Source organism: Bos grunniens, chromosome 3 (assembly GCF_055505025.1).
Source record: "Bos grunniens cultivar Pamir isolate PY7600 chromosome 3, Bosgru_T2T1.0, whole genome shotgun sequence".
NCBI classification, from domain to species: domain Eukaryota; kingdom Metazoa; phylum Chordata; class Mammalia; order Artiodactyla; family Bovidae; genus Bos; species Bos grunniens.
In genome coordinates, this window is record NC_141167.1 from 104,461,493 (window position 1) to 104,485,549 (window position 24,057).

At 47.9% G+C, this 24,057-nt stretch overlaps 1 protein-coding gene across 7 annotated transcripts; it reads right to left on the reverse strand.

Moving 5' to 3' along the window:
- Window positions 1-760: 760 nt before the first annotated feature.
- Window positions 761-22,633, reverse strand: PGLYRP3 (peptidoglycan recognition protein 3). 7 transcript variants are annotated; one of them, XR_015161041.1, is made up of 10 exons: window positions 22,356-22,494; window positions 19,794-19,889; window positions 18,279-18,386; window positions 17,410-17,611; window positions 15,195-15,313; window positions 13,616-13,768; window positions 12,196-12,394; window positions 8,307-8,425; window positions 7,362-7,672; window positions 761-1,296 (listed from the first exon to the last, which is right to left on the reverse strand). XR_015161041.1 is itself a non-coding variant. In XM_086392744.1 (9 exons), the coding sequence occupies exons 2-9, from the start codon at window positions 19,846-19,848 to the stop codon at window positions 1,187-1,189; spliced, it is 1,065 nt and encodes a 354-aa protein (XP_086248870.1). In that variant the 5' UTR covers window positions 19,849-19,889; window positions 22,356-22,494; the 3' UTR covers window positions 761-1,186. The 7 variants fall into 7 exon arrangements, 5 of the variants coding, with proteins under 5 accessions (XP_086248870.1, XP_086248872.1, XP_086248869.1 ...); XR_015161042.1 differs by lacking the exon at window positions 18,279-18,386; XM_086392744.1 differs by lacking the exon at window positions 7,362-7,672.
- Window positions 22,634-24,057: the final 1,424 nt, after the last annotated feature.

A 24,057-nucleotide genomic window follows, 5' to 3' on the forward strand; every position in this document is an offset into this window, starting at 1 on the left:
ACCGAAAGGTAATACAATCTTGGACTGCAATGCTATTATTATTGATGTTGCTACAACATGAATTCAGAACTACATCATTTATATAGTTTTACATGTATCACCTTATTAATTGAAGAATATTGTTAGATCAAGGGAAGTAACTTCTCCAGTGAACCCTGAGTCAAGGGATCCTTGGGTGTTCTGTCCACTTCTAGTCACTAGCTGTAAAAATAGAATGAGCAACCAGAGGATAGCCTGATTTGTGCAGACAAAGGAACAGAAACTCAGCTCAGCAGCACCATGCATTAGCCGTGTAATCTTAAGAAAGTGACAGTCTCTCCAAGCTAAGCCTCAGCTCCTTCAGCTGTCAAATAGGAATGACGGCTCCTATCCTACTAACCTGTCTTGGGGATTAAATGAAATCACGTGTATCAGGTACCTAGCAGAGTCCAGAGAAAGGACCACTGAATGTTATTGGGAACCCAGCCCTCTCTATCAGCCATGTTTGGGTATCTGTTTCCAGGGTCTACTGCAATCTGGTTTGATCCCAGGCAAGTTGCCTCCTGGTCCCTCCATCTTCACACTCTGCATCCCCACCCCAATGTGATGAACCAGTGAGAGCTCAGTTGGGCCTGCAGAGAAACCAGCTACACTGGCCATCTGCTGTAAGACAAGTCAATAGACAACCACACCTCCTGTCCCCCCAGACCTTGGGATTCCACGTGTCTGGATGTTTCCTGAGCATCTGTTGCAGGGATAAAGTCAATTCTGACTCCATGTTGGAAACTGTTTCTTTGACTTGCTTTTATTGTTATAATTATACTCAATGGCTTGCCTGGAGGACCCTGCCCCTCTGCTTGACTGTAAACTAAAGCCTTTGTCAGGCTTATGGAGAGATAGTTTGTCCCTGCCCACCTGTGAATAGAAGAGACTAACACACCGCTTCTGAAGACTGGACATCCCTTGGAGATGTTTTGCAAGACTGAAGACCCTTTCACTTTATTTCCCCACTGCATCTCCCTCTCTATTCTGCCTTTTGACTTTAGTTCCTCATTGTTTCTATCTCTCTGATCGATAAAAGAAGCTGGCATTCAGATCCCAATAAGATGGTTATTTTGAGGTGCTAGCCTGCCATCTTCTCAGTCTGCCAGCTCCCCAATGAAAGTCCCTTCTTTGCCGCAACACGTCGTCTCTCAGATTCATTGGCCTATCGCGCGGCAAGCAGAAAGAGCATGGACGCGATAAAACTACTATGCACCAGGAGCAGACAGACACGAACGCAGTGAGCATGATCTCCACTCTCGCGGCCCTTGTAATCTGGTGGGGAAGAAAGACAGATAATAAGATATGCACCTACACAAAGAGAAACACATGAAATAAATAAGGACAGAGTGCCAAAGAAGAAGAGAAGAGATTACTAATTTGGGGGCCTCGAGAGATGGACTCTCAGAAGAAGGGACATGTGAGCAGAGTGCTGAGGGTGCGTAAGAGATGCCCCAGCTCCCCTCTGTTGACTAAAAAAAATATAGTCACAACCTGAAAGTAGAGAGTTATTTTATTTTGTGGGATGTTTAGGACTCCAAGCCAGGGAGACAGCATCTCCGTAGCTCTGAGAAAACTGCTCCAAGGAGGCAGGGGGGGACGTCTGGCTATATATAAAAGTTGGCTACAATGGGAGCAGGCAGTCTGAACATCAAATATCAGGTATCAAGTTAAGGAATTTAGCATTCTATATGGAAAGATGCAGTCCTCTGGGCTCACAGAATCCATTCCTTTCATATGCTTCTCAGCTATCCGGGGCCAAATCCTGTTTCCTTGTTTACCTTGCTTCTTGAAATCAGGGTGGAAGAGATGGGAGTGGGCAGGGTGGCAGCATCCACCGGATCACAGTTTGGGGAGCTCTCATTCACATTTGAAGGCCAGAAATCGCTAATGGCTATGCCATTTCTTGTTTATTAATATGGCAAGAGATATTTTCATTTCACACCTCTCAGCAGGCAGCTTCACCAACCTTGGGTGCAAAGGCTCTTGGCCACCCTGAGAGAGAACCCCCAGCTTCCCACCTTGGGGACGCACTTCTTAATCCAGCCCACTGCAGAAAGTCCCCCCAGAGTCCCTGCCACCCCTCTCAGGGTCTCACACCCCCGCCCACCACTCCTCCCAGCTAATCACACCTTCCTCACCGAGCTGGCTCCTCTAATTAAAGCCCTGTCCTAAATCAGCTGCCCCAGCAGAACCTGCTGGGCCAGAAACACACCTGTCCATTCTTTGTGGCTCTAAGCTTCCAAAAAATGTGTGCCTTCCCCAGAGCCACCCCACCCCGGCCTTCCACCCCGACTTCCTCCTTCCCAGCAGGCCTGGCAGCCCTGGGACAGAGCAGAGCTTGGTGGAGGGCAGGGTCTACAGTACTCCAGCACCGAGCCCATCATCTCCTCCATGCCGCCGCAGCCTAGAGGTTGATGAGAGCAAAAGAGAAAGGGCGAAGGCAGAGAGATACAGCAGTAGAAGGGTGTCAGAGAGAAAATGAGAGGCGTTGAGAGATGAAGAGGAAGGCAGCATTTGAAAAAGAGAGAGGGGGGAGGCAGGAGGGAGACAGTGGGACACTAGTGAGACACACAAGTGTGGGAAGAAAGAAGCCAGCGAGACGGAGGAAGAGCCAGGGAGCACAGGAGAGGCTGGGCAGAGACCTCGGGGAGGGAGCCTTTCCTGAAGGGCCAACTCGTGGGGAGCAGCCTCAAGGCCCCACAGCGAAAAGGTTACAGAAGCCTCCAAGGGCTGGGGGAGCACTAGGGCTGGAGAAACTCTTCCCCCCAATCTCACACCAGTGGAGAGGCCACGAGAGTGCGGAAGCCACAGAGGGTTGGGAATTAAGATGGAATTAATCTGTGGCCTCTGATGTGTTACAAAAGTGGGTGGTTCCTGGCAGCAGGCAGACACTGGAATTTTCCACTCTGTGACAAACATCCCAAGACCAGCCCGGGGAAGGGCTGCCGCCCTTCTGGGCTGGGAACGCTGCCTCTGCTTGCCCTGCCCTGTACAGATGGGGCTCTTCCCTTTCCATTCCACAGACAGGCAGGTGCCACACCCCCACCCCAGTGCACCAGCTCTGGGCCAGGGAGGTGCAGGCACAGGTTCAGAAATCCAGGTCAGAAGGGAGAAGAGAGGGGAACAGCGATGAGCCACCAAGAGGAACATGCAAACGCCCCGGGCACCCAGTGGAGGGAGATGTCATCTCTGGTCTGGAGAAACAGGAAGCATCTGGAAAACTGGTGGAACTGGGGGAGTCACAAGGAGTGCAGGGACAGGTGGGCAAAGGCCCCAAGGTGGGCAATTGCGGGAGGAGAATCTGCAAATTGCCACCTAAGTCTCATTCTGTGCAAAAGGGTAGGTTGGAGTGATTGTGGAAAGCCCTAAATGCTGTGCATGCTAAGATGCTTTACTTTATTCTGTCGGAAAGGAGGGGTCATATGTGATTTCAACCAGAGAGGTGCAAGAATGGGGCTGTGCTCAGAATCTGAGGATTCCTAGGACTTCCCTGGTGGTACTGTTGTAGCCACACTTCCAGGAAACAAACTCAATCAGAAAGACAATGCAGATAGTGGAGTGCACTTTATTACACCGGAGGGCCCAAGGCAGAGTCTCTCTTAGCCAAAGACGCTGATCAGTCTTTGTAAAAACCTTGTATACCCTAAGTGTATAAGGTTCACTGAAACTAGTCTGAACAAAGGAAAAAGAAAGATACAATCAAAGTTAACCCTGATTCATATGCCTTAAGCCTAGGTAGTTAACAAGACAATTATCAATAGGCTTGTGGTCATACCCCAATAAGCATAATAGAATGTATGATTCTATTTGGTTACACAGATAATTAGGGTATTCTTTTAGGCGATGGAGAGCCCTGGGGCTCTTCCTTCCGGGGGCCTGGTTTTCCAGTTGGTATGTTGTTTCCATAGATACTGGGCATATAGCTCAAAGTCCACAGTCTGGCCCAAGATGGAGTCCTGCTTTCAAGATAGAGCCTGTTCTGTTTCCTCCTTCAGTACAGGGATTAAGACTCTGTAATCCCAGTGCAAGGGGCCCAGATTCAATCCCTGGTCAGGCAACTAGATCCCACATGCTCTAACCAAAGATTCTGCATGATGCAGCTAAGACCTGGCACAGCCAAACAAATAATCTCATCCCTTAAAGAAAGATCAACAAAGTTAAAAAAAAAAAAAAGAAGAAGAAGAAGAATCTGAGGGTTCCTCTTTTATTTAACTCACTGAATGAACTTAAGTCATCTGCCCTCTTTGGTTTCAGTTTTATGGAAAATAGGCTTAAATCGAATTAGTACCCCAGAATCAGATAAAAGTTTTTGTGGCTTTTTTTTTTTTCTTTCTGAGCTTACAGTTGTGGAAAACAACTAACAGATGGGCTTAGAGGCCCTCCAGCCCTGAAAGTCCAGGGTCGTGAAGCCACTGTGTCCTTCCCGTACCAAGGGCTCCTTCACCTGTGCCCGACCTGTGGGGCTCCTCCCTGCTCTCACCAGCCTTTGCCAACTCCCCAGGAGGCTGAGACTGATGCCCACAAGGGTGTATCCCTCCTGCCAGAGTCAAACAGCAGTAACAGATTGCAACCACCACAACAGCAGCAACAAGAATACCATGATACAACCACTCAACTTTGGCAGGATCACATTATATCCAACCATGAGTCACAGGACTCTAAATTCACTTAATCCTCACAGCTAACCTCTGAGGAGGGATGTTAGTATGAACTCCACTTTTTTTTTTTTTTTTTTTTTGGTCACCCCTCATGGTTTGCAGGATCTTAGTTCCCTCACCAGGGATCAAACCTGGGCCCCAGTAGTTAGAGCTAAACATCAGACTACCGGGGAGTTCTCTGAATCCCACTTTAAATAATTAAAGGGGAGCTGGAAAGAATTTCTGCACACAAAGGACTCTGAAGAGGCAACTGAGTGGAATTGGCTGCCTCAGGATTGACCTTGAAAAAGCATTTTCCTACTGAGTGCTCTGGTTTCACCTAGATTATGTGTATTTAAGACTAATAAAAGTAAATAATCTTGAAAAGATAATAATTCAGACCCTGCAATAATGCTGATTTGAGGAGGCCTTGATGAGCACTGATGGAGATGGGGGTGTCTGCAACCCACCACCACTCCCACCCCCAGGAAAGCCTGCCTGGGGCAGGGGCTGGGGAGGCTAGTGAGACCCTCAGACCAGGAATGTGCTTTGAATCAAAGGCCAGAGACCTTTGGAGGGTGGTAAGAAAGGCAGAAAGCTGGAGGGCAACTCTTTTCTTGGGATCATTTCTCATCACACATCCACCTTTTTGGCCACTCCCTGTAGGAAGGGCTCTGAAACTCACCCTGGAAGTTGTAAGAGAAGGGGAGACACACTGTGGCAAGTTGGGGAGGTTTCACCCCTAAGAAAGGACTGGGTTGACCAGAGCTTCTGGTCCAGTGACTCCCATCCCAAGGGGGTCTCCTCCTAGAGCAGCCTTCCCTCTCCCCCTGGCTCTGTAAATCAGAAAGGGGCATTGAGACCCCCCAGGCCTACTTGACTCTCTAGATAAACAATTCCTTCCCCTGCTTCTGTGCCCAGGTGGCCTGAGGATAAAGTGAATCCAGTGAGATTGGGGGGACAGTCTTTGAAAAGCATGAACAGCTGTGAAAATGCAAGGTTGAACCTGCTTTGTTCTAAGAGCTGTGAAACACTCTAAAAGCAAAGACTCGTGTGAATACCGAAGGAGGGGGTGGGGAGTCCGTGTTTCTCCCCTTCTTCCTCCTTTCCTTGTTTCCAGATCAGGAAAAACTAACCACTAGCAGTGAGTTTCCAGTTCCTGTGCTTCTAGTAAAGAGCAGTCAGTGTTTCCCCCACCTGAAAGGATGAGGCTTCACTTGGGGCAGGAGGAGCCCAGGGAGGGAGGCTGCAGAGCCCCCAAGCTCTGAGTCCCCACTCAGCTTGATGCCTAGCGGACCCGACCAGGGAAGAACAGAGAGCAGTGCTGTGTGGACACAGCCTCTGCCCTCAGGGAGCTCTGGGAGGATGGGGACACGGGACTCTGGAGACACAATAACCACTGCAGTTGAGCAACCAGAGCAGCTCTGAGTCTCAGACTGGGAGGCAACAGAACAGAGAGAATGCTGGTGGGATGAGGTATCATCCAGCAAGTCTTCCCCAAAAGGGGGATGATAAGCACATTGGAAAGGGGAGCAAGGACTTGGTCCACTCATTCATTTATTCATCCATTTCTCCAATAAATACTTGTAGCACCTTCCCTGAGAGCTCAGTTGGTAAAGAATCCACCTTCAATGCAGGAGACCCCGGTTTGATCCCTGGGTTGGGAAGATCCCCTGGAGAAGGGAAAGGCTACTCACTCCAATATTCTGGCCTGGAGAATTCCATGAACTGTGTAGTTCTTGGGGTCACTAAGAGCAGGACATGACTGAGTGACTTTCACTTTTCAGACACTGCTGAAGAACTGAGGACACAGACACAAATGAAACTGGACAAACTCACAACCCAGTGGAGAGAATTTCTATAAACAATCACTGCCCTGAAATAAGGGCTGCATCCGAATATGGACAAGGTTGTGTGTGAACAGAGAGGAGGGGCTGGGATGTTGACCTGGGTCACGTGTGAGGCTGGGAGCTGCCAGGCAGACGGTGAGCGAGGAAAGGAACAGGCCGAGCTGACTCCATCTTGAAAAAACAGGAACCTCCATCTTGCATTTTCAGTGAGCTTTGGACTATGTGCCTGGTAGCCATGGGGCTAACATACCTATGGCCGAACTGGCCTCCTGGACTGATAAACACCAGATTCCATACCAAGATTTCCCGTCACCAAAAAGAATGTAATAATCCCCTATGTAATCAATCACCTTAATCTTTATGGAATCCATTGGTGTAGGCTTTAATGCATAACCAGCTGACCCTTCTGATGGTGAATCATGGCTGTAACCTGATTGTATCTCCCTTTAACAGTTTACAGGCTAGGTTTAAGGAATCTGGGGGTGTGGACTTGAGTAGTAGACTTAAGGTATATAAGGTTTTCACAAAAGTCGGTCAGCATCCTTGGCTAAGAGGAGACTTTGCCTTGAGCCGGCTGGTGTAATGAAACAGCACTCCACTATCTGCATTGTCATTCTGAGTGAGTTTGTTTCCCGGAATGCATGGCTACAACATCGGCAGGGGAAGGCACACCAGGAGAGGGGTGTGTACAAAGGGACAAGAAGGCTCAGCTGGGTGAGGAGGTGGGTACTGGGGAGAGGAAGGTGAGGAGGGAAGGAGGCTGGGTGCAGACTCAGAGGGCCGGAATGCCTCACTATGGAGTTTGATCATATGGAACTGACCCTACTAGTTAGGAAATGATCATACTAACCTGAAGCAGAAGAAACAGGATGGGGCTGGCAGGGAGGGGTTGCAGGTATTGAGCCAGGATGGAAGGTGAAGAAGGGGAGGCTCAGAAGCCAGGGTTGGGGAGGGGGTGGTATTGGAAGGAACTGGGGTTCCCTCATTGTCTGAAATGAGGCCAAGTCTTAATGATGTTGTACAAAGCCCGTCCAGGAGACAGAATATCGGTCACATCACTGTGCCCCACCAACAGGTAGTTGGGGACCAGATACCCCTTGACCACGGAACAGTGGATCAGGCTCTGAGCTGCCTCCAGCGCTGCAGCATTCGGTGGTTTTTCTGCAAAACACATTTAGCCAAGCAATCACTAGGGTCTCAAGGTTACTTGCTTTGGGCAGGGACAAGCACCTAGCCCAGTCTCCCTCTATCCCCGTCAACACCATAGCCAACAAATTCCTGTAAGTTTCTGCAGCCAGGCACATTGGGAAAGCAAGGTCATTGTGCTCCCTGATTCTGCCTTCTAGCAAGTTCAAAACCTCTCTGAAAAATAACTGCAGCTCAACACACCACTTCTCAACAGTCACCACAGGGCAGACATGGCAGCACCAGACCGTCCATTGCTTGTCCATAAGAGATAGTGGTGCTCCCCAATGCTGTGCCATGGCTACCAAGGAAGAAGCTACATTTGCCACCAGTGCTATGAAAACACCAAAGTTTGCCAAAGATTTTTTTTTCTCTCTTGCTCCATGCTTGCATTGGGCATGGCTCTAAAGACAGATAGAACCGGGTATTGGTACAGGTGAATTTGGAGGAAATGTTCTGCCTGAGAGGGACTCCTGGGGACCTGCCTCTTGCACTGAGAGTCCCACTGACACTGTCGGGCACCACAATGCATCTTATCCCCATTGCTTCCCAGGTATTTCACATAATACTTCATCGTCCAGAGTCCCTCTGCTCCATGTTGACCCCTTACCTACAAAGTTGCCTATGAAGGCAATTCCTAGGCCAATATCATTGTATCCGTATGTGTGTGAGCCTTCGGTATGCCAGCCAACTCCTTCATACACACCACCATCCTGGCCCACCAGGAAGCTAAGGTCAGGGAAAGGAAAAGGAGAAAATTACTCTGGGGAGAACTGGCTTCATTCACTCCTTGAATCATCAATTCATCCTTTCATCCACTTACTATTATTACTATTACCATTTCTATACTCTTACCGTGTGTGCCAATGTGAACAGAGACAAAAAGGCAAAAGAAAAAAAAATAAATAGTCCCTGAACCTAAGAAATGAAGACAGACAGTGTCAAGCAATGATGAGAGCAGCATCAGTCCACTGCCACATGGTTACACTAGTAATGAAAACTGATTTTTATTCTGATCCTGTTGGCCACTAATTTCTTGATGTTTTCTCTTCCCTGGTTCTCCTCCCCTGGGACTCTGGTCTCATCCCTTCTCTCTTCTCACTCAACATATTCTCCCTGGACAACCATCCAGTCTGATAATTCCAATTGTTGTTGTTTTTTAGTCACTTAAGTTATGTCCAACACTTTTGACTGCTTTTGACTCATATCCGCTCATGGCCTGTAGCCCCCCAGGCTCCTCTGTCCCTGGGATTCCCCAGCCAAGAATACTGGAGTAGGTTTCCGTTTCCTTCTCCAGGGGATCTTCCCAACTCAGGGACTGAACCTGCGTCTCCTGTGTCTCCTGTTTGGCTGGCAGATTCTTTACCACTGAGCCAGATGGGAACCCATAGTTCAATTACAAGCTCTAAAAGCCAACATGTCCAAACAGACCCATCTTCTTCCACAACTTCCTTAGCCAGAAAATTGGGCATCAGACTGAATGCCTCACTCTCCCTCTCCCAGCCCCATCCAATCAACACTCAACTATTTCTCCTGTTTTAAATTTCTCCACTTACCTCTATGCCGACAGCTGGTATGCTGTTCCAGGTCACCATCACCTGTTGTCTGAATTACTGCAAAAGCTGTCTGCCCAGAGTTTTACCTCCTGGCAATCCATGCTTAAAACAGCCCCCAGAGTGGTTTTGCTAAATACAGATACCATCATAGGGCATGGATTTCCAGTTGCCTTTCAAGTAGAGTCAGCCTGTCAGGATCAATGCCCAGGCCCCTGTGCTGTGGCTCCTGTCAGCCCCTCCAGCCTTCCCTCTCACCAGTCCCCTCTTTGTAGTCTGTTTTAGGTAGGAGTTAAGCTTCTTTGTGGGCATCCCAGGGGGTGCTAATGGTAAAGAACACGCCTGTCAACGCAAGAGATATAAGAGACACGGGTTTGATCCCTGGATCAGGAAGATCCCCTAGAGGAGGCCATGGCAACCCACTCCAGGATCCTTGCCCGGAGAATCCCACGGACACAGGAGCCTGGTAGGCTACAGTCCATAGAGTCGCAAAGAGTCGGACGCGACTGGAGCAACTTAGCACGCAAGCTTCTTTCATTTGTGCTCTGTCTGGACTCCAGGCCCTTGTATATGCTGCTCCCTCTTGCCTGGAACACTCCGTATCCTTCTTTGCCTGACTGACCCCCACTCTGTACCCATGTCCCAGGGTGGATGCCTCTCCCTGCTGAAGCCCTGCTGTGATACCGTTCAGTCCTCCAAAGTCTTGCTAGAGGTCCATCCTGGGCACATTCTGTTACTCATGCATCCCAGTGCCAACACTCACAATCGTCATGACCTGTTTATCCTCTCTCCTCCACAAGGGAAGGAGCCAATTCACCTCGCTGAGCACCAAGCACATAGCGTGCGTACATGCTCAGTTGCTTCAGTTCTGTCTGACTCTTTGAGAACCCATGGACTGTAGCCCACCAGTCTCCTCTATCCATGGGTTTTTTCAGGCAGGAATACTGGAGTGGGCTGCCATTTCCTTCTCCAGGGATTGTACCTGCATCTTCTGCATTGCAGGCAGATTCTTTATTGCTGAGCCACCAGGGATACCCCAATAAATATTGGTGAAAAAGTAAGAAATGATGAATGGGAGGGCCGTTTGTCCATTCTGAGCACAGTTGGTGCCAGAGCAACAGATGCTGTATCCTGAGGCTGCAGTGGGAGTGAGCATCAAAACAGGCTTCCAAAGTCAAGGGACAGGAATCAAGCCAGTCCCCAAAGGATGAATGTGAAAGGAAACTAACATTCCCTCAGATCCTGGCATTTTCCATTTGGAATTTCCACATTTAATTTTTTGTTAACTAAGCTTAATAACCATAGCAAGGCTGTGGAAAACCCTGTAAAATGCAGCCATAGTTTTCTCCTATTTACAAAGGCTGTTTTTAAAATGGGAGTTCAGAGGAGAAAGGCAGCCAGCCCAGAATGAGACATGTGCTTACTCAGTCATGTCCAACTCTTTGCAACCCCAAGGACTAGAGCCCACCAGGCTCCTCTGTCCATGGGGATTCTCAGGCAAGAATATTGGAGTAGGTTCCCATGCCCTCCTCCAGGGGATCTTCCCAACCCAGGGATCGAAGCCAAGTCTCCTTCATTGCAGGTGGGTTCTTTACCATCTGAGCCACCAGGATATATACAAAAGTAAATCCACCTGAGACTTCATAAAATTTGTTGTGATTAACTCACAGCTTCCCTATAGCTCAGTGGTAAAGAATCCACCTGCCAATGCAGGAGACACAGGTTTGACCTTGATTCGGGAAGATCTCACACACTGTGGAGAAACTAAGCCCATGAGCCATAACCATTGAGGCTGTGCCCCACAGCAAGAGAAGCCACCACAAAGAGAAGCCTGCATCGCAACTAGAGAATAGGCACCCCCCTGCCCCCCACAACTAGAGAAAACCAGCACAGCAAGGAAGACCCAGAAAGTGAAGTCACTCAGTCATGTCCGACTCTTTGCGACCCCATGGACTGTAGCCTACCAGGCTCCTCAGTCCATGGAATTTTCCAGGCAAGAGTACTGAAGTGGGTTGCCATTTCCTTCTCCAGGGGATCTTCCCAACCCAGGGCTCTAACCCGGGTCTCCTGCACTGCAGGCAGACGCTTTACCATCTGAGCCACCAGGGAAGCCCATGAAGACCCAGACCAGCCAGTAAATGAATCAATAAATTTTTTTAAATTTATTCTTTTATAGGTTATCACTGAATCACTTTGCTGTATACCTGAAACTAACACAACATTGTAAATCAACTAGATGCCAATAAAATTAAAATTAGTACTAATAATTAAAAGTTATCAGACTTTTATCTAACCCTAAACTTCTTCAAGAAAATTCCAAGGGAATGCCTAAGAAGCTTCCCACTGTTCTACTAGCTTACTGTGTTTCTTAATTATAGACTTGGCATTAAAGGAACCGAAAGAGAACATTTTTTTTTCACTTTGTATTATCAAACAGATAAGGTATTGTTGCCCTACTGCAGAGAGGAGGCAAAAGAAGTCCAGAGAAGTTAAAGTTTCCTGTGTCTATAAATGGAGTAAGCAATACCAGAGGTATTGCAGGATTCTAACATCAGAGAGAGCAAGTTTGGGGTTTGGCTCAAGGGCAGCAGGGGGTGAACAGGGTCTGGGTTTCTGGCTGGTTGGAAGGGATTTCATTTAAAAGGCATGGTCCATTGACAGCCTCCCATAAGGGTCTCACAGTCTTGGTTTATCGTCATTGTTTTAACATCTTCCTTTCAGAGTCTTCCCAACCACTCATGGAGAACATGCCCAGGGGAGATAACTAAACCTTGGCTAGGCTCTGAAGAATGCTCAGGCCAGAATCCTGCACAAATAAAAAGATGATGTCTAATGTAAAGCGCCTGGCACAAAGGAAGAGCTTGGTAAACACCAGCTCCCTCCCCAAGCCTTCCTTCCAATAGCCCTGAAGAAAAGGAGGGTCAAGTGTGTACCAGTCGCACTTACTGATATCCGATGTCACAGAAGTCCTTTGCGTCAATGTGGTAAGATTGTATATCTCGGACGCGGATCCGACAGTCCATGGATACATTGCAGGTTGCCCCAGCGGTGTGGATGATGACAACATATTTGGCTGGGAGGCTCATTGTAGGGCAGTGTGTCTGTCTGGCTTCCCAAGCTGACCTTGTGATGATGTTGGGGCAAGCTGTGGTGAGGGGAAAAAACAATGAGATGCGAATTTGCCTGTTCCCACATGTGGACAATCTCACAACTGCAGGCTGGTAACTCCTCAGAATCCCCAACCTGTGTTAGTGGCACCCACTAACACAGCTTAACATGTGAGATTTTGTGGGATTCTGGGAAAGTCTAGATAGGGATTGTCTGGGTCAGGCAGCTGGAGCCAAGGGACAGAGGCAAAAGTCAGGTTCTGATAACAACTATGGAAATCAGCATGTGAGCAGAAGGGAAAAGACTACTGATATCTACATGCTTGAATATGCACTGCAGATAAATGCAGATATGTGTACTTATATGACAAGACCAGTGTGCAGAAATCAGCTGACTTTCTGAACTGATCACACGCATATGGTAATTTAAAATCTCTAAAGAATTCTACACACGTAAAACTGTTATTAATGAAGACAACACCAGTCTGAAAGCAAGACAAATTTTAAAGATTTGCAACTTGAAAAGCTTAATGAAAAACATTCTTGAGTCCTAGGCAAGACCCACTCTAGCAGAGAGTGTTAAACTATTGAAAGTGCTTGTAATTGTACTGGGTTTAGGTTGCTGCTTGTCTTTCCAAAATAGTGCATGATTTTTATTATCCAACTTCTTGGACTATTCACACTCATGGCAGTGTAATCTGTGAACCCAAGTTTTTCTCAGTGTGTTGTGGTCATGTGGAAGGTTGGCTTGTTTTGCTTTTAAAAGGTGCGTGTGAGCGAGGGAGAGTATGAGACAGAGATTGTGTGTGTATGTGTATTCATGTAATATACACAAATATATATATTTTACCCCACTCCATTTCCATGCTTTATTCTTCTCCATAACCCTGATGTTACATCTAACATCATATACCTTTTACTTACTGATTCTTCATTTTCTATCTTTCTCTACTTAAATGTGCAGTTTCATCGGTTTTGTTCACAGCTGCATCCTCAGTACCTAGAAGAGTGCCTGGTATTCAGTAAACATTCGTTGAGTGAAAACATGTGTACATATATATTTATGTCAAGAATGGTTCCATGGCTATATGGTTCCAGTGGAAAGGAGAGGCCAGAAAGGTGCCCTCTTAGAATTTTCCAGATCTCAGCAAGAGATGTTCTTGGTCTGAGAAACCAATGAATATCAATAAGAAAAGGCATTCCCTACTGTTGCTGGGTGGTAACTGGGAGGAGGATGAGGCAGAACGGAGAGGCTTTACCTTTCCTGGGCATCAGTGGCTGATGAGGGACCAGGCAGCTCTCTGCTTTCAAGAGAAGTGGCTGAATATACCTGGGGGATAGGTGACCATTTTTTATGGCATAGAAGATCAGGTCCTCTGCGGCTGATAAGGCAGTGGGGCTGGGACTGCTGCCTGAGAGAGGACGACATGGAGCACAGAACTATTAGCAGAAAGTTCCAACCTGGTCTAGATGTAGAGGGAGGATAAGTTGACCCCTTGAGCCTAAATGACTGATGGATGAGAAGAGAAAAAACCAGTCCAGTAGCCAGGACAAAGAGGCTAAGAGACAAAGAAGTACTTACACACAGCTCTTAGAAACCAAGTTGGTGACTTCTTCCAAGTGCCTTATTTATCCACTCTATCACTATGTGGAGTCACTCGGAGACAGTGAAAGCTACATGTAGGAGGCCCACCTGACCAAGTCAGGAATGCCCTCGCTTGGAGGAAAAGGTGACTGTATTTATTTAATAGCTTCCACAATCAGACATGAGGCCAAGTGCTCTTCACATCCATTAACTCATGTAATCCTCACAGAAAACCTCTGATATAAATGCTATTACTAGCCCTACTACTTGGAAGATGAGGATCCTGGCAGATGCCAGTTAGTTGTTGTTGGCTCCTTTTTTTTTTAATTGATTTGTTTTAATTAGAGGCTAATTACAATATTGTAGTGGCTTTTGCCATACATTAACATGAATCAGCCATGGCCTACTCTGTGCTCTCCTGTGCTTTGCAGAGGACTAGAAACCTGCAATGGCACCCCACTCCAGTACTCTTACCTGGAAAATCCCATGGATGGAGGAGCCTGGTGGGCTGCAGTCCATGGGATTGCTAAGAGTCAGACACGACTGAGCGACTTCACTTTCACTTTTCACTTTCAGGCATTGGAGAAGGAAATGGCAACCCACTCCAGTATTCTTGCCTGGAGAATCCCAGGGACAAGGGAGCCTAGTAGGCTGCCATCTATGGGGTCGCACAGAGTCGGACACGACTGAAGCGACTTAGCAGCAGCAGCAGCAGAAACCTGCAAACTACATTTCGCAGACTTCCTTGCTTGCTGGCCACTGGTTGGGCTCTACCAATGGGAGACACTGGAGGCAGAGAGAAGCCATGTTTTTCTGCCTCTGCCAGTTCCTAATTATCAACTTCAAGGCTTCCCTGATAGCTCAGTTGGTAAAGAATCCGCCTGCAATGCAGGAGACCCTGGCTCAATTCCTGGGTCGAGAAGATCCCCTGGAGAACGGAAGTATTCTGGCCTGGAGACAAAGAGCCGAAGACGACTGAGCGACTTCCACTTTTTTCAGACTCTCAGAGTGATGGCAGTAACTATGAGCTCAAGCAGTATCAGTGGTGGCTTCAGCAGCCTCATGGGAGTACAGACCAGAGAGGAGAAAGAGAACTCCAAAAATGCCCCATCATAGAATCCAAGGGAGAAAAGAACTTCAAGAGAGGGGCCATCATCAGAGAGAACAACATGATGTAGGCTGAAAAGACAAGAGTCGGTGATGGAAGACAGTGTAGACAACTCTTGGTAGAGGGCCAGAGGGGTGACCATTACCTAGATTATTCCCAAAGAATGCGAGGCCCAGGGAGATGTTGTTGTAGCCCTGGGTGTGCATGCCTTGGATGTTCCAGCCAACACCTTCATACACCCTGCCATCGTTCCCAACCAGGAAGCTGCCAGGCAAGGAAACATGATTAAATGGAAAATTTCTGTAACAGAAAACTTCTCACCCATCGTCAGAATGCAAAAAGTTCTAGAGGCTCATATGTTACAGTGACCTAACAGTGAGACCGAGTGGAATAATGCATTTTAAACTTCCAAGAGATGCAGGAATATGTCTTTAATTTTCTTGTGACTTAGTTTACCTGTGTTTCCCAGAATCTCAATTTAAAAAGACTCATTTGGTTCAAAGTAGAATTTCAATGTGTGACTCTCAAGAACCTGAGAACTTTAGTTCAACATTTTTCAAGGGCATGAGAATCCATTCGTCATGTTTTTAAATTATAGGACCAAGCACTTGTACATTGAAAACAGTTGACCAGAATTTAGGGATTCCTTTAAGTTAACGTTTTCTTCAGTTTCTCCTTAGGAATCCCTAAGCTCTTTTTTATCACAGAAATTTGGTTAGGATGTTCCTTTTCCCAGTTTAGTTTTTGAGGCCAAAGTATTTTTTTTTCCTTCTACCTCCTCTTCTCTTTATAACTTTCTTGTCTTCCACATTCCAGTTGCAGTCTTAAAAACTTTATTTTCACAACTCTTACGTGTTCAGCTTTTAACAGGTCATGAATTTCCACAGCAAACTGAGCACAGAAAGAACATTTCCCCGAAGTCACCAAAGACCCCGAATGGAGTGGAACAGACCTCCTAGCCTGCAGTGACATCAGCCTGAGAACCAGGTGGGGGCCTCACTGTGTCCACTGTGTCCCTGGCTTTGCCACAGTACTTTCAGCTACTAAGGTACTCTGTCCCTGCAGCCTTTGGTCAGCCCAAAGTGAATAGTCCCTATGGCTACAGCAACTGCAAATCGTACAAACTAGAGACTGCTGCACTGTCACCCCAGAAACCTGGCTGCGAGATGTAGTGGCTGAAGCAGGCAACCCAGCAGTGCCACACCGGCAGAGTTGCGGGGGCACTCGTGGTAGGCTCAGCAGCTGAGCTGTAGTGAACACGGCACCCGCAGAGGGCAGACGGGAAGACTCCAACCCTGGCCCTCGGGGGCTCTGGTGACCACAGTGGGGCTTCCAGCTGCTCTTACTTATTTGCAATCTCAATAAATCAAGGATAGGATGTGGGTTACCCTTTCCAAAGTGGATAATTCAGAAAGCATTTATACTTGTCCTTAGAATTCAGGCAAGAAGAGAAGGGGATGATAGAAGATGAGATGGTTGGATGGCATCACCAACTCAATGGACATGGGTTTGGGTGGACTCCAGGAGTTGGTGATGGACAGGGAGGCCTGGCGTGCTGGGGTTCGTGGGGTCGCAAAGAGTCGGACATGACTGAGCAACTGAACTGAACTGAACTTAGAATCAGGGAGGAGAGCACCATTCCCTCTCTCTCTCTCCTTCTATAAAGAAAAAGGGGAAAAGAGGAGGTTGTGGGCATCCACTCCACTGATAATCCTCAGAGAGCATACTCAGTACACAACACAAGCCTCTCCTCGCCTCACACACTTGCAGGCCCTCCTCCCTGCATCCCCAGTGGTACGTCTCCTGTGGGATCCCAGTCTCACTGTGAGGGGGCCCTTCAGGGTACCTGGTGGAGAAAGCCCTGTCTGTGAGCAGAAGTGGAACAAGGCAGGACTAGCAGGCAGCGTGGGAAGAGTTCTGAGTTCACACTCCTTCTCTGAGTGACTTTCAGCAAATTCTCTAACTTCTCCAAACAGCATCCTCACCTATGACACAGGGTTGGTAATATTTCTCCAGCCCATTCCTCAGTGTGGCAGGGAGAGCCTACTTGAGTAATACCTGTAAAGACCTTCGTAAATTGAAATGTTCTTCGAGCGTCAAGAGGGAGACTGTACTTATCACACAACCTCCCTCGCTTCTTTCCTGGAACTCCTAGCAGCCAAGACCACATCTGAATATGTGGCTCACGGCGGTCCTCCTCATGACCCCTGGGAGACTTGGATTCTGTTTATATTATCATTTTTTATTCATTAGAAAAGCAACATGAATGGGAAATTAAGAAATGCAGAGAAGGGGGAACAGGAGACCCCCTCAAAGGGAGAACTCAAACGTGAGCTCCAGGGACCCCCCCAGCCTCTTACTTGTAGGCCACATCACACCAGCCTTTGGTGTAGACGGAACGGGACTGCAGGCCCCTCAGCTTTTGACTGCACGCGTTTTGCTCCTCACATTCCATCCCTGTGATCTGGTCCGTGATGACATAGGCCACGGGCCGGGTCAGCTGGGCCCTGCAGGTCAGGGATCTCGCTCCCCACTCCTTGCGGGAGACAATGGTGGGCACACCTGGGGGGAGGGGAGAGGGGAAATAGGCTGGCATGCTGAGGCCCTGCCATGCCCTCCATAGGCTGTCCAGGCCATCCTGAATCCTCTGTGATGGGAGAGGCCCCAGAAGGAGGCCTGCACCACCTCAGCCTCCCCTTCCCTTCTCCATCTCTTGTTTGAAAGTGAAAGTAAAAGTGTTAGTTACTCAGTCCTGTCCAGCTCTTTGCGACCCATGGACTGTAGACCACCAGACCAGGCTCCTGAGGAAAGTTCTGCCACTCTCCTCAAACCAGCAGCTCCCCAGCCAGTGCCTGCAGGAAGCCCCATGAACACTGGGGTGGGGGCTTCCCTCTTCCAGATGAACATGCACTGTGGGCAAGGCTGTGAGAGCCCCACCCAGGACCCCAGGACCCCCGAGGGTGCCCTCAGTATCCTTACTTGGGAGCTCCTGGGAACTGCCTGAGCGAAGTGGTATCTCTACCCTGAGAGCTAGAGACTGGGATCCTTGTCTTTTTTCCCTGGCTTTCCTCCCCCTTCTGGAACTCACCTTTGCCCAAGGACTCAGGACAATCCATGGGAGGAGTTGTGGTTCTACCCTACCCCATCCACCCCACCCAGCCATAGTGATGTTCTAAGAAACACTTCTGTCTCCCTAAAAAGCCTCAGGCAGCCCCTCCAAATGCCTCACCATTGCGACCTGTGTGAATGAGCTGTGAGATGCCAATAAACAGGTCCAGAAGCTCCTGTGACAGCCCCCTGGCTTGGGTCTCATTCCAGGACAACTCCAGGGAATCCCCTGCAAAGGAACACTGCGCTTGGTGCTGGTCCTTGGAAAATACCTGGACCAGCTCAGAAGCACAGGCTCCATGTTCCTCCTGTGACCCCACAGCCCACAGCCTCTCGGTCTCCCCAGATAACTTCCCACCTGACCCACCTGACTTCCTCTAGGAGACAAGAAAGAGGAAAACCACAGATGCATCTGGCCTCATCCTGCCTCTCACATCTGCCCCAGTGAGGCCTTTCCCCTCTCCCACCCTCCCCAGCCTCCCCAAGCCTCCCTTCATTTCCAGTTCAATGCAGTCTCTCTTGTCTTCTCAGCTGGCCAGCTCATTCCCAGTTCACCTGTATATGTATTAATAGACCAGAGGGTCACATACCAAGACGGTCATCTTGGTATGTATTCATATGTTAAGCACCTAGTGATCCAGGCAAGGTTCTTGAAATACAGAAATTTACAGATCATTGTGACTGCCCTACCAACTTAATTTTTTTTTAAGATAGGATTAATGGAGGATTAATCACCACAAATGGGCTTCCCAGATGCCTCAGTGAGTAAAGAATTCCCCTGCAATCCAGGAGCCTCAGGTTCGATCCCTGGGTCTGGAAGATCCCTGGAGGAGGGCACGGCAACCCCCTCCAGTATTCTTGCCTGGAGAATCCCATGGACAGAGGAGCCTGGTAGGCTACAGTCCATGGGGCAGCAAAGAGTTAGTGCACAACTGAAGCGACTGAGTGCACACACACACACACACACTCATCACAAACATGCCTCATTCCCCTCTGTCTGTTCAGTACCCGAGGTCATGGGGGCACTGTCACTGGGACAACAGTGTCGCCCACAGACCAGTCTGTAGTTAACAAAGCATGTTCAAGGGCTCTATCACATTTGTGGCTTAAAAAATCTTTGTGAAATAAACAAAGCAAATTAACTACTCCCTCTATACAAATGAGAAACTGAGGCTCAGAGAGGTTATTTGTCTAAAATGCTATGGGTTTTAAGCTGTGGACTTGGATTCCAAGCCAGGCTGTCTGACCCCAGACCCATGTTCATAACCACTGGACTCTGCATCCACCCCCAAATTGTCAGATGACCAAGAGCAAGTCACTGCCACAATGGGGCCTGTTGCCCTGTCTACAAGACTAAGTTGTTAAGGGTCTCCATCGTGGTTCTGAGATTCTGTCCTTCTGTGAAATCATCAGGAGCAAATGCCTGACCATGACGCTGATACCAAGCTGTACCGGGCAGGCTGGAGAGGCTGCTGAGGACTGGAGCCCGTCTCAGCTGGGGTGGGGGCACCTGAGCTGGGCTCCGATAGGGAACACAGCTGATGGGGAGGACTTACCCTGGAGAGGATAGTTTACAAACAAAACCAGGCTGGAGCTGATGCCAAAAGCACTTGTGACCTAGTAAAAGAAAACTCACCCCAGGCTGCGAGATCCAAAGCAGACAAGACAAGAAACCATAGCAGCATCCTCATGAGGTCCTAGGTCACCAACAGGGAGAGTATGGATCACAGCCCTGGGAGAGACACCGATAGTCAGACTAATCATCCTCACCCTTCAAACAAAGCACCTACCAGTTGCATGGCCCCCGTCTGCCTCCTTGCCAAACTGAGAACCTCCTAAGGACCAGCACCTGGTGAGGCTTCTTAAGGTCCTCAGGACAAGGCTGACCCTTAGCAGATGCTCAGCAAAGGTGAGCTAACACCTCTGTCTAGCCACCAGCCTACTATTACCCTGAGAAGTCATGGTCCCTCCTAGGAGCCCGGTGCCTCATCTACAGATTTCCAGCACAGATAATAACAATTTCTAAAACTCTTGAGTAGCTATTTGAATAAACTCTGTGTGGACATTTTTACATCTTAGTGCTGCTATTTTATATTTAATTCTTATAAAATTCCCGTAAGATATTAGTAATCCTATTTTTAAATTTTTTTTAATTACGAAAGTATGATAACAGATTTACAGGAGGCTTGGAAAATACAGAACAAGGTTACATATAGTTCCACTATATATTAAATTATTTTTTAAGTAAATAAATTAAGACTTTTAGTTGGAGTTTCAATATCAAACTCTCAAAAATTAACAGACTGAATATACAGAGACAGAGAAGGTTATAATAGGCCTGAAAAGCCCTGTGAATCAACTGAACATAATTGAAATTTATACAATTTTCACACAACAGTAGGACACAAATTATATTCAAGTTCTCTTAGACTGTAAGCTAGGAGAAATACCCAGGGACATAAACAAGGTGCAAAAATTTCATGGTCTTGAAATCATATGGAGTCTGTTCTCTTATTACTGTGAAATTATCATAATCTCATTTTCACATGTGAGAACACTGAGGCTCAGAAAAAGCAAACTACAGTAGAGGCAGGGGGGGGCTTCATTCGCAAAGATTCCTGACAGACGCTCACCTAACTTCTTCTCAAGAGAGAACGATACTAATAGCAGCATTTGCCAATTACTGATCACATCCTATATTCCAAGTATTTGCTGAGGTAGTGGTGGTAGTTTAATCACTAATTCATGTCCAACTCATGACCCCATGGACTGTACAGCCTGCCAGACTCCTCTGTCCATGGGCTTTTCCAGGCAGGAATATGGAGTGGGTTTCCATTTCCTTCTCCAGGAGGACTTCACAGTTATTCATTAAGTGACTTCACAGTTATTCATTAAGTATCTTCACAATGACTTATGAGACCTATACTTATCATCAGGAAACTGGACTTCAGAGAGGTTAAGTCACTAGCCCAAAGTTACCCAGTTAGAAAGGGCAGATCTGTCTGATTTGAAAGCCTCTGCCTGGAATTTCTCCACAATCTACTTGAGTTTCTGATGATGGAGATTCACAACAAGGGCCCAGGAGGTTAACCTCCAGGATTATTATGTCCTTTCCATTGCAGAAATATTTTCTGCTGTGTCAGGCAGAAATGAACTGCTTGCTTAAACTCAATCCAAATAAAATATCGACTCCCAGTGATGTCAACCAAAACATCAACAGTTCTCCCAATTATCCTACTAAGAAACTGTAGAGGGAGGTTTGAGATCAAATGGGGTAGATGACTGCCCTCAAGAGATTTTATGTTATCATCAGTAATTCCCAGATGGAAAATGTTTAGAACCCCAGTTTAAAATGAGCATCCAAGAGCTTCCTGGATCAGGACAAGCAACCTCTCAGCCATTAACACCCAGGAATCCATTCATTCAAGAAAACTGTGTCCTGAAGACAAATGAGCCCTCCACAAAGGAAGGCAGTCACCTAATGTGGGAAAGTGTTGAGATTTCCTCTTTGGTCAAACAAGAGGCATGGATTCACTTGCCCAAAATGGAAGCCCCATAGGCTGGCCTCCCAGGAAAGAAGCTGGCATCTTGCAAAACTGCCTAGACACCAGCAATCAATTCTGGTCAACAGGAGGTCTAGACTCTGGTCATTTGATCATGGTGCTTCCCCAGCCATGAATGATAATGTAGTGAATGCTGTCCCGAGCTTGTCACATCACACAGCCGAAGTAGAAAGGCTTGAGCCCAACCCCTGATCATGCCAAGGCAGGAATTTCTGGTGTCTCCCACCCCTACCTCTAATTGCAAACATGGAGCCAGCAGGACAGGCTGCAGCCACAATTCGCCCACCATGGCTCACATTGCTATGTATTCTCTGTACTTAAAATGAAGATGAAATATTAGAACAGGAGACAAGTGAGATATAATAGATAAGGATTCCAGGCTAGTCAGAAAGGAAAGAAATTGGGTAGAGGTGATCCCAGGATCCACAGCCTGGGCAAGAAAGATCCAGGCATGGTGGAACCAAACCCATTTAGAACAATTTAGGTAGAGAGTTTTCTTATTTGGAGGAAGAGTTCAAGAGTAGAGATCAGGGGAACTTTCTCCACCATGTTAACTTTGTAACCTGACAGAGTCCAATCCCTCGGATAATAGAGGGGGTTCTCAAGAAGACACACACACACACACTCAGAAATACCTGTGGATCCCTTGCTGTCCCAGTCCCACAGTCAAGCTGCAGCCGGCTCACCCCTCATTGGCTGGCAGGGCCTCCTTTCAGACTTGGCCTCTGGCCCTGCCCTCCTCCTTGGCCTTCACCCTCCCAGGCACTAGAGGGCACTCTCTCCCTGGGAACAGGGGATGGGCCCTAGCTTTCCAGAGAGAAGAGAAAGACCAGGAGCCCTAACAAAAGGGGGGTGGGGGGGGTAGGAAGAGGAGGGCCAGGCTCTGCTCAGTCCACAGTCTACAGCAGGGAGAGGGAATCAGTGAGACCAGACAGGTGCTGACAGCAGGGGCCCGCCCTGTGAATAATCCCAGGTACCTCCTCCCTGGGAAAGGGTGCGGCTGCCCGAGGCTCCCCAGCTGCTTCCTCAGCCCCAGCCTCCAGGAAGCCCTGCCAGTCGGCTATCCCTTGCACGGGCTAGGTGTGTGGAATCCAGAGAGGAAGAAGACAGGGTCCCCACCCTCAAGGACCTCAAAGTCACAAGTGGGAGGCTAGGCCAGCACACCAACAACCACCCTACAAGCAGAGGCTGCACCTGACTGCTTGGAGACATGCTTTATTGGGTTTGCATATTATTTTTAGTTTCGTATTTCAATTAAGATAGACACTATTATTTTAAAATCTAGAGATTTAAAATAAAATATTGAGATATATAGGAGTCTTAGCTTGGGGTGCCATAAAATACCCTAGACTGAATGACTTAGACAGAAATTTATTTTCTCACAATTTTGGAGTCTAGAGTCCACAATCAAGACTCCAGCATGGTCAGTTTGGGGTGAGGGCTCTCTTCCTGGCTTGGAACTGTTAGGGGGAAAACTGGTTGAAACCACCCACCCTAGCCAGGCACCATAGCAACCCATTTGCGTGAGTTATTTTATGACAGGAGGTCCTGGTAAGAAACACAGAACTAACAAGTCATCACCAACCAGAAGAATTTGGGAAAGGTCAAAAGGAGACGCCACGTGTCCTACCAACCTCCCAGAATCCTACTTGCTAGAATCCATCTTGGCTGAGCAATGTGTGAGCCACCAGGAAGGACCCTGAGTCAGAATAATTGGCCAGAGACAGCCTGGAAACTAATCCCATCACCATAAAACCTGAGACTGTGAGCCACATGGCAGAGCAGTCCTCCTGGCTTCCCTTACCCTCCCACTCTCTGCCCAGGCACCCCTTCCCAATAGAGTCTTTTGCTTTGTCAGTACATGTGTCTCTTCGGACAATTCATTTCCAACTGTTAGACAAGAGAGCACTCTCGGGCCCTGGGATCTTCTCACTGTGTCCTGACCTAGTCAGGGGAAAGAGAGAGTGAGAAAGCTTGCTGATGTCTTTTCTTATAAGGACCCTAATCTCTTCATGAGGGCCCCACCCTCATGATCTCATCTAGCTCTACCTCCCAAAGGTCCTATCTCCAAATACCATCACCTTGGAGGTTAAGGCTTCAACACATGAATTTTCAGGGAGACACAATTCAATCTATTTTGTTGTTCAATTGCTCAGTCGTGCCTGACTCTTTGTGACCCCATGGACTGCAGCACGCCAGGCTTCCCTGTCCTTCTCCATCTCCTGGAGCTTGCTCAAACTCACATCCATTGAGTCACTGATGCATTACAACCATCTTATCCTCTGTCGTCCCCTTCTCCTCCTGCCTTCAATCTTTCCCAGCATCAGGGTCTTTTTC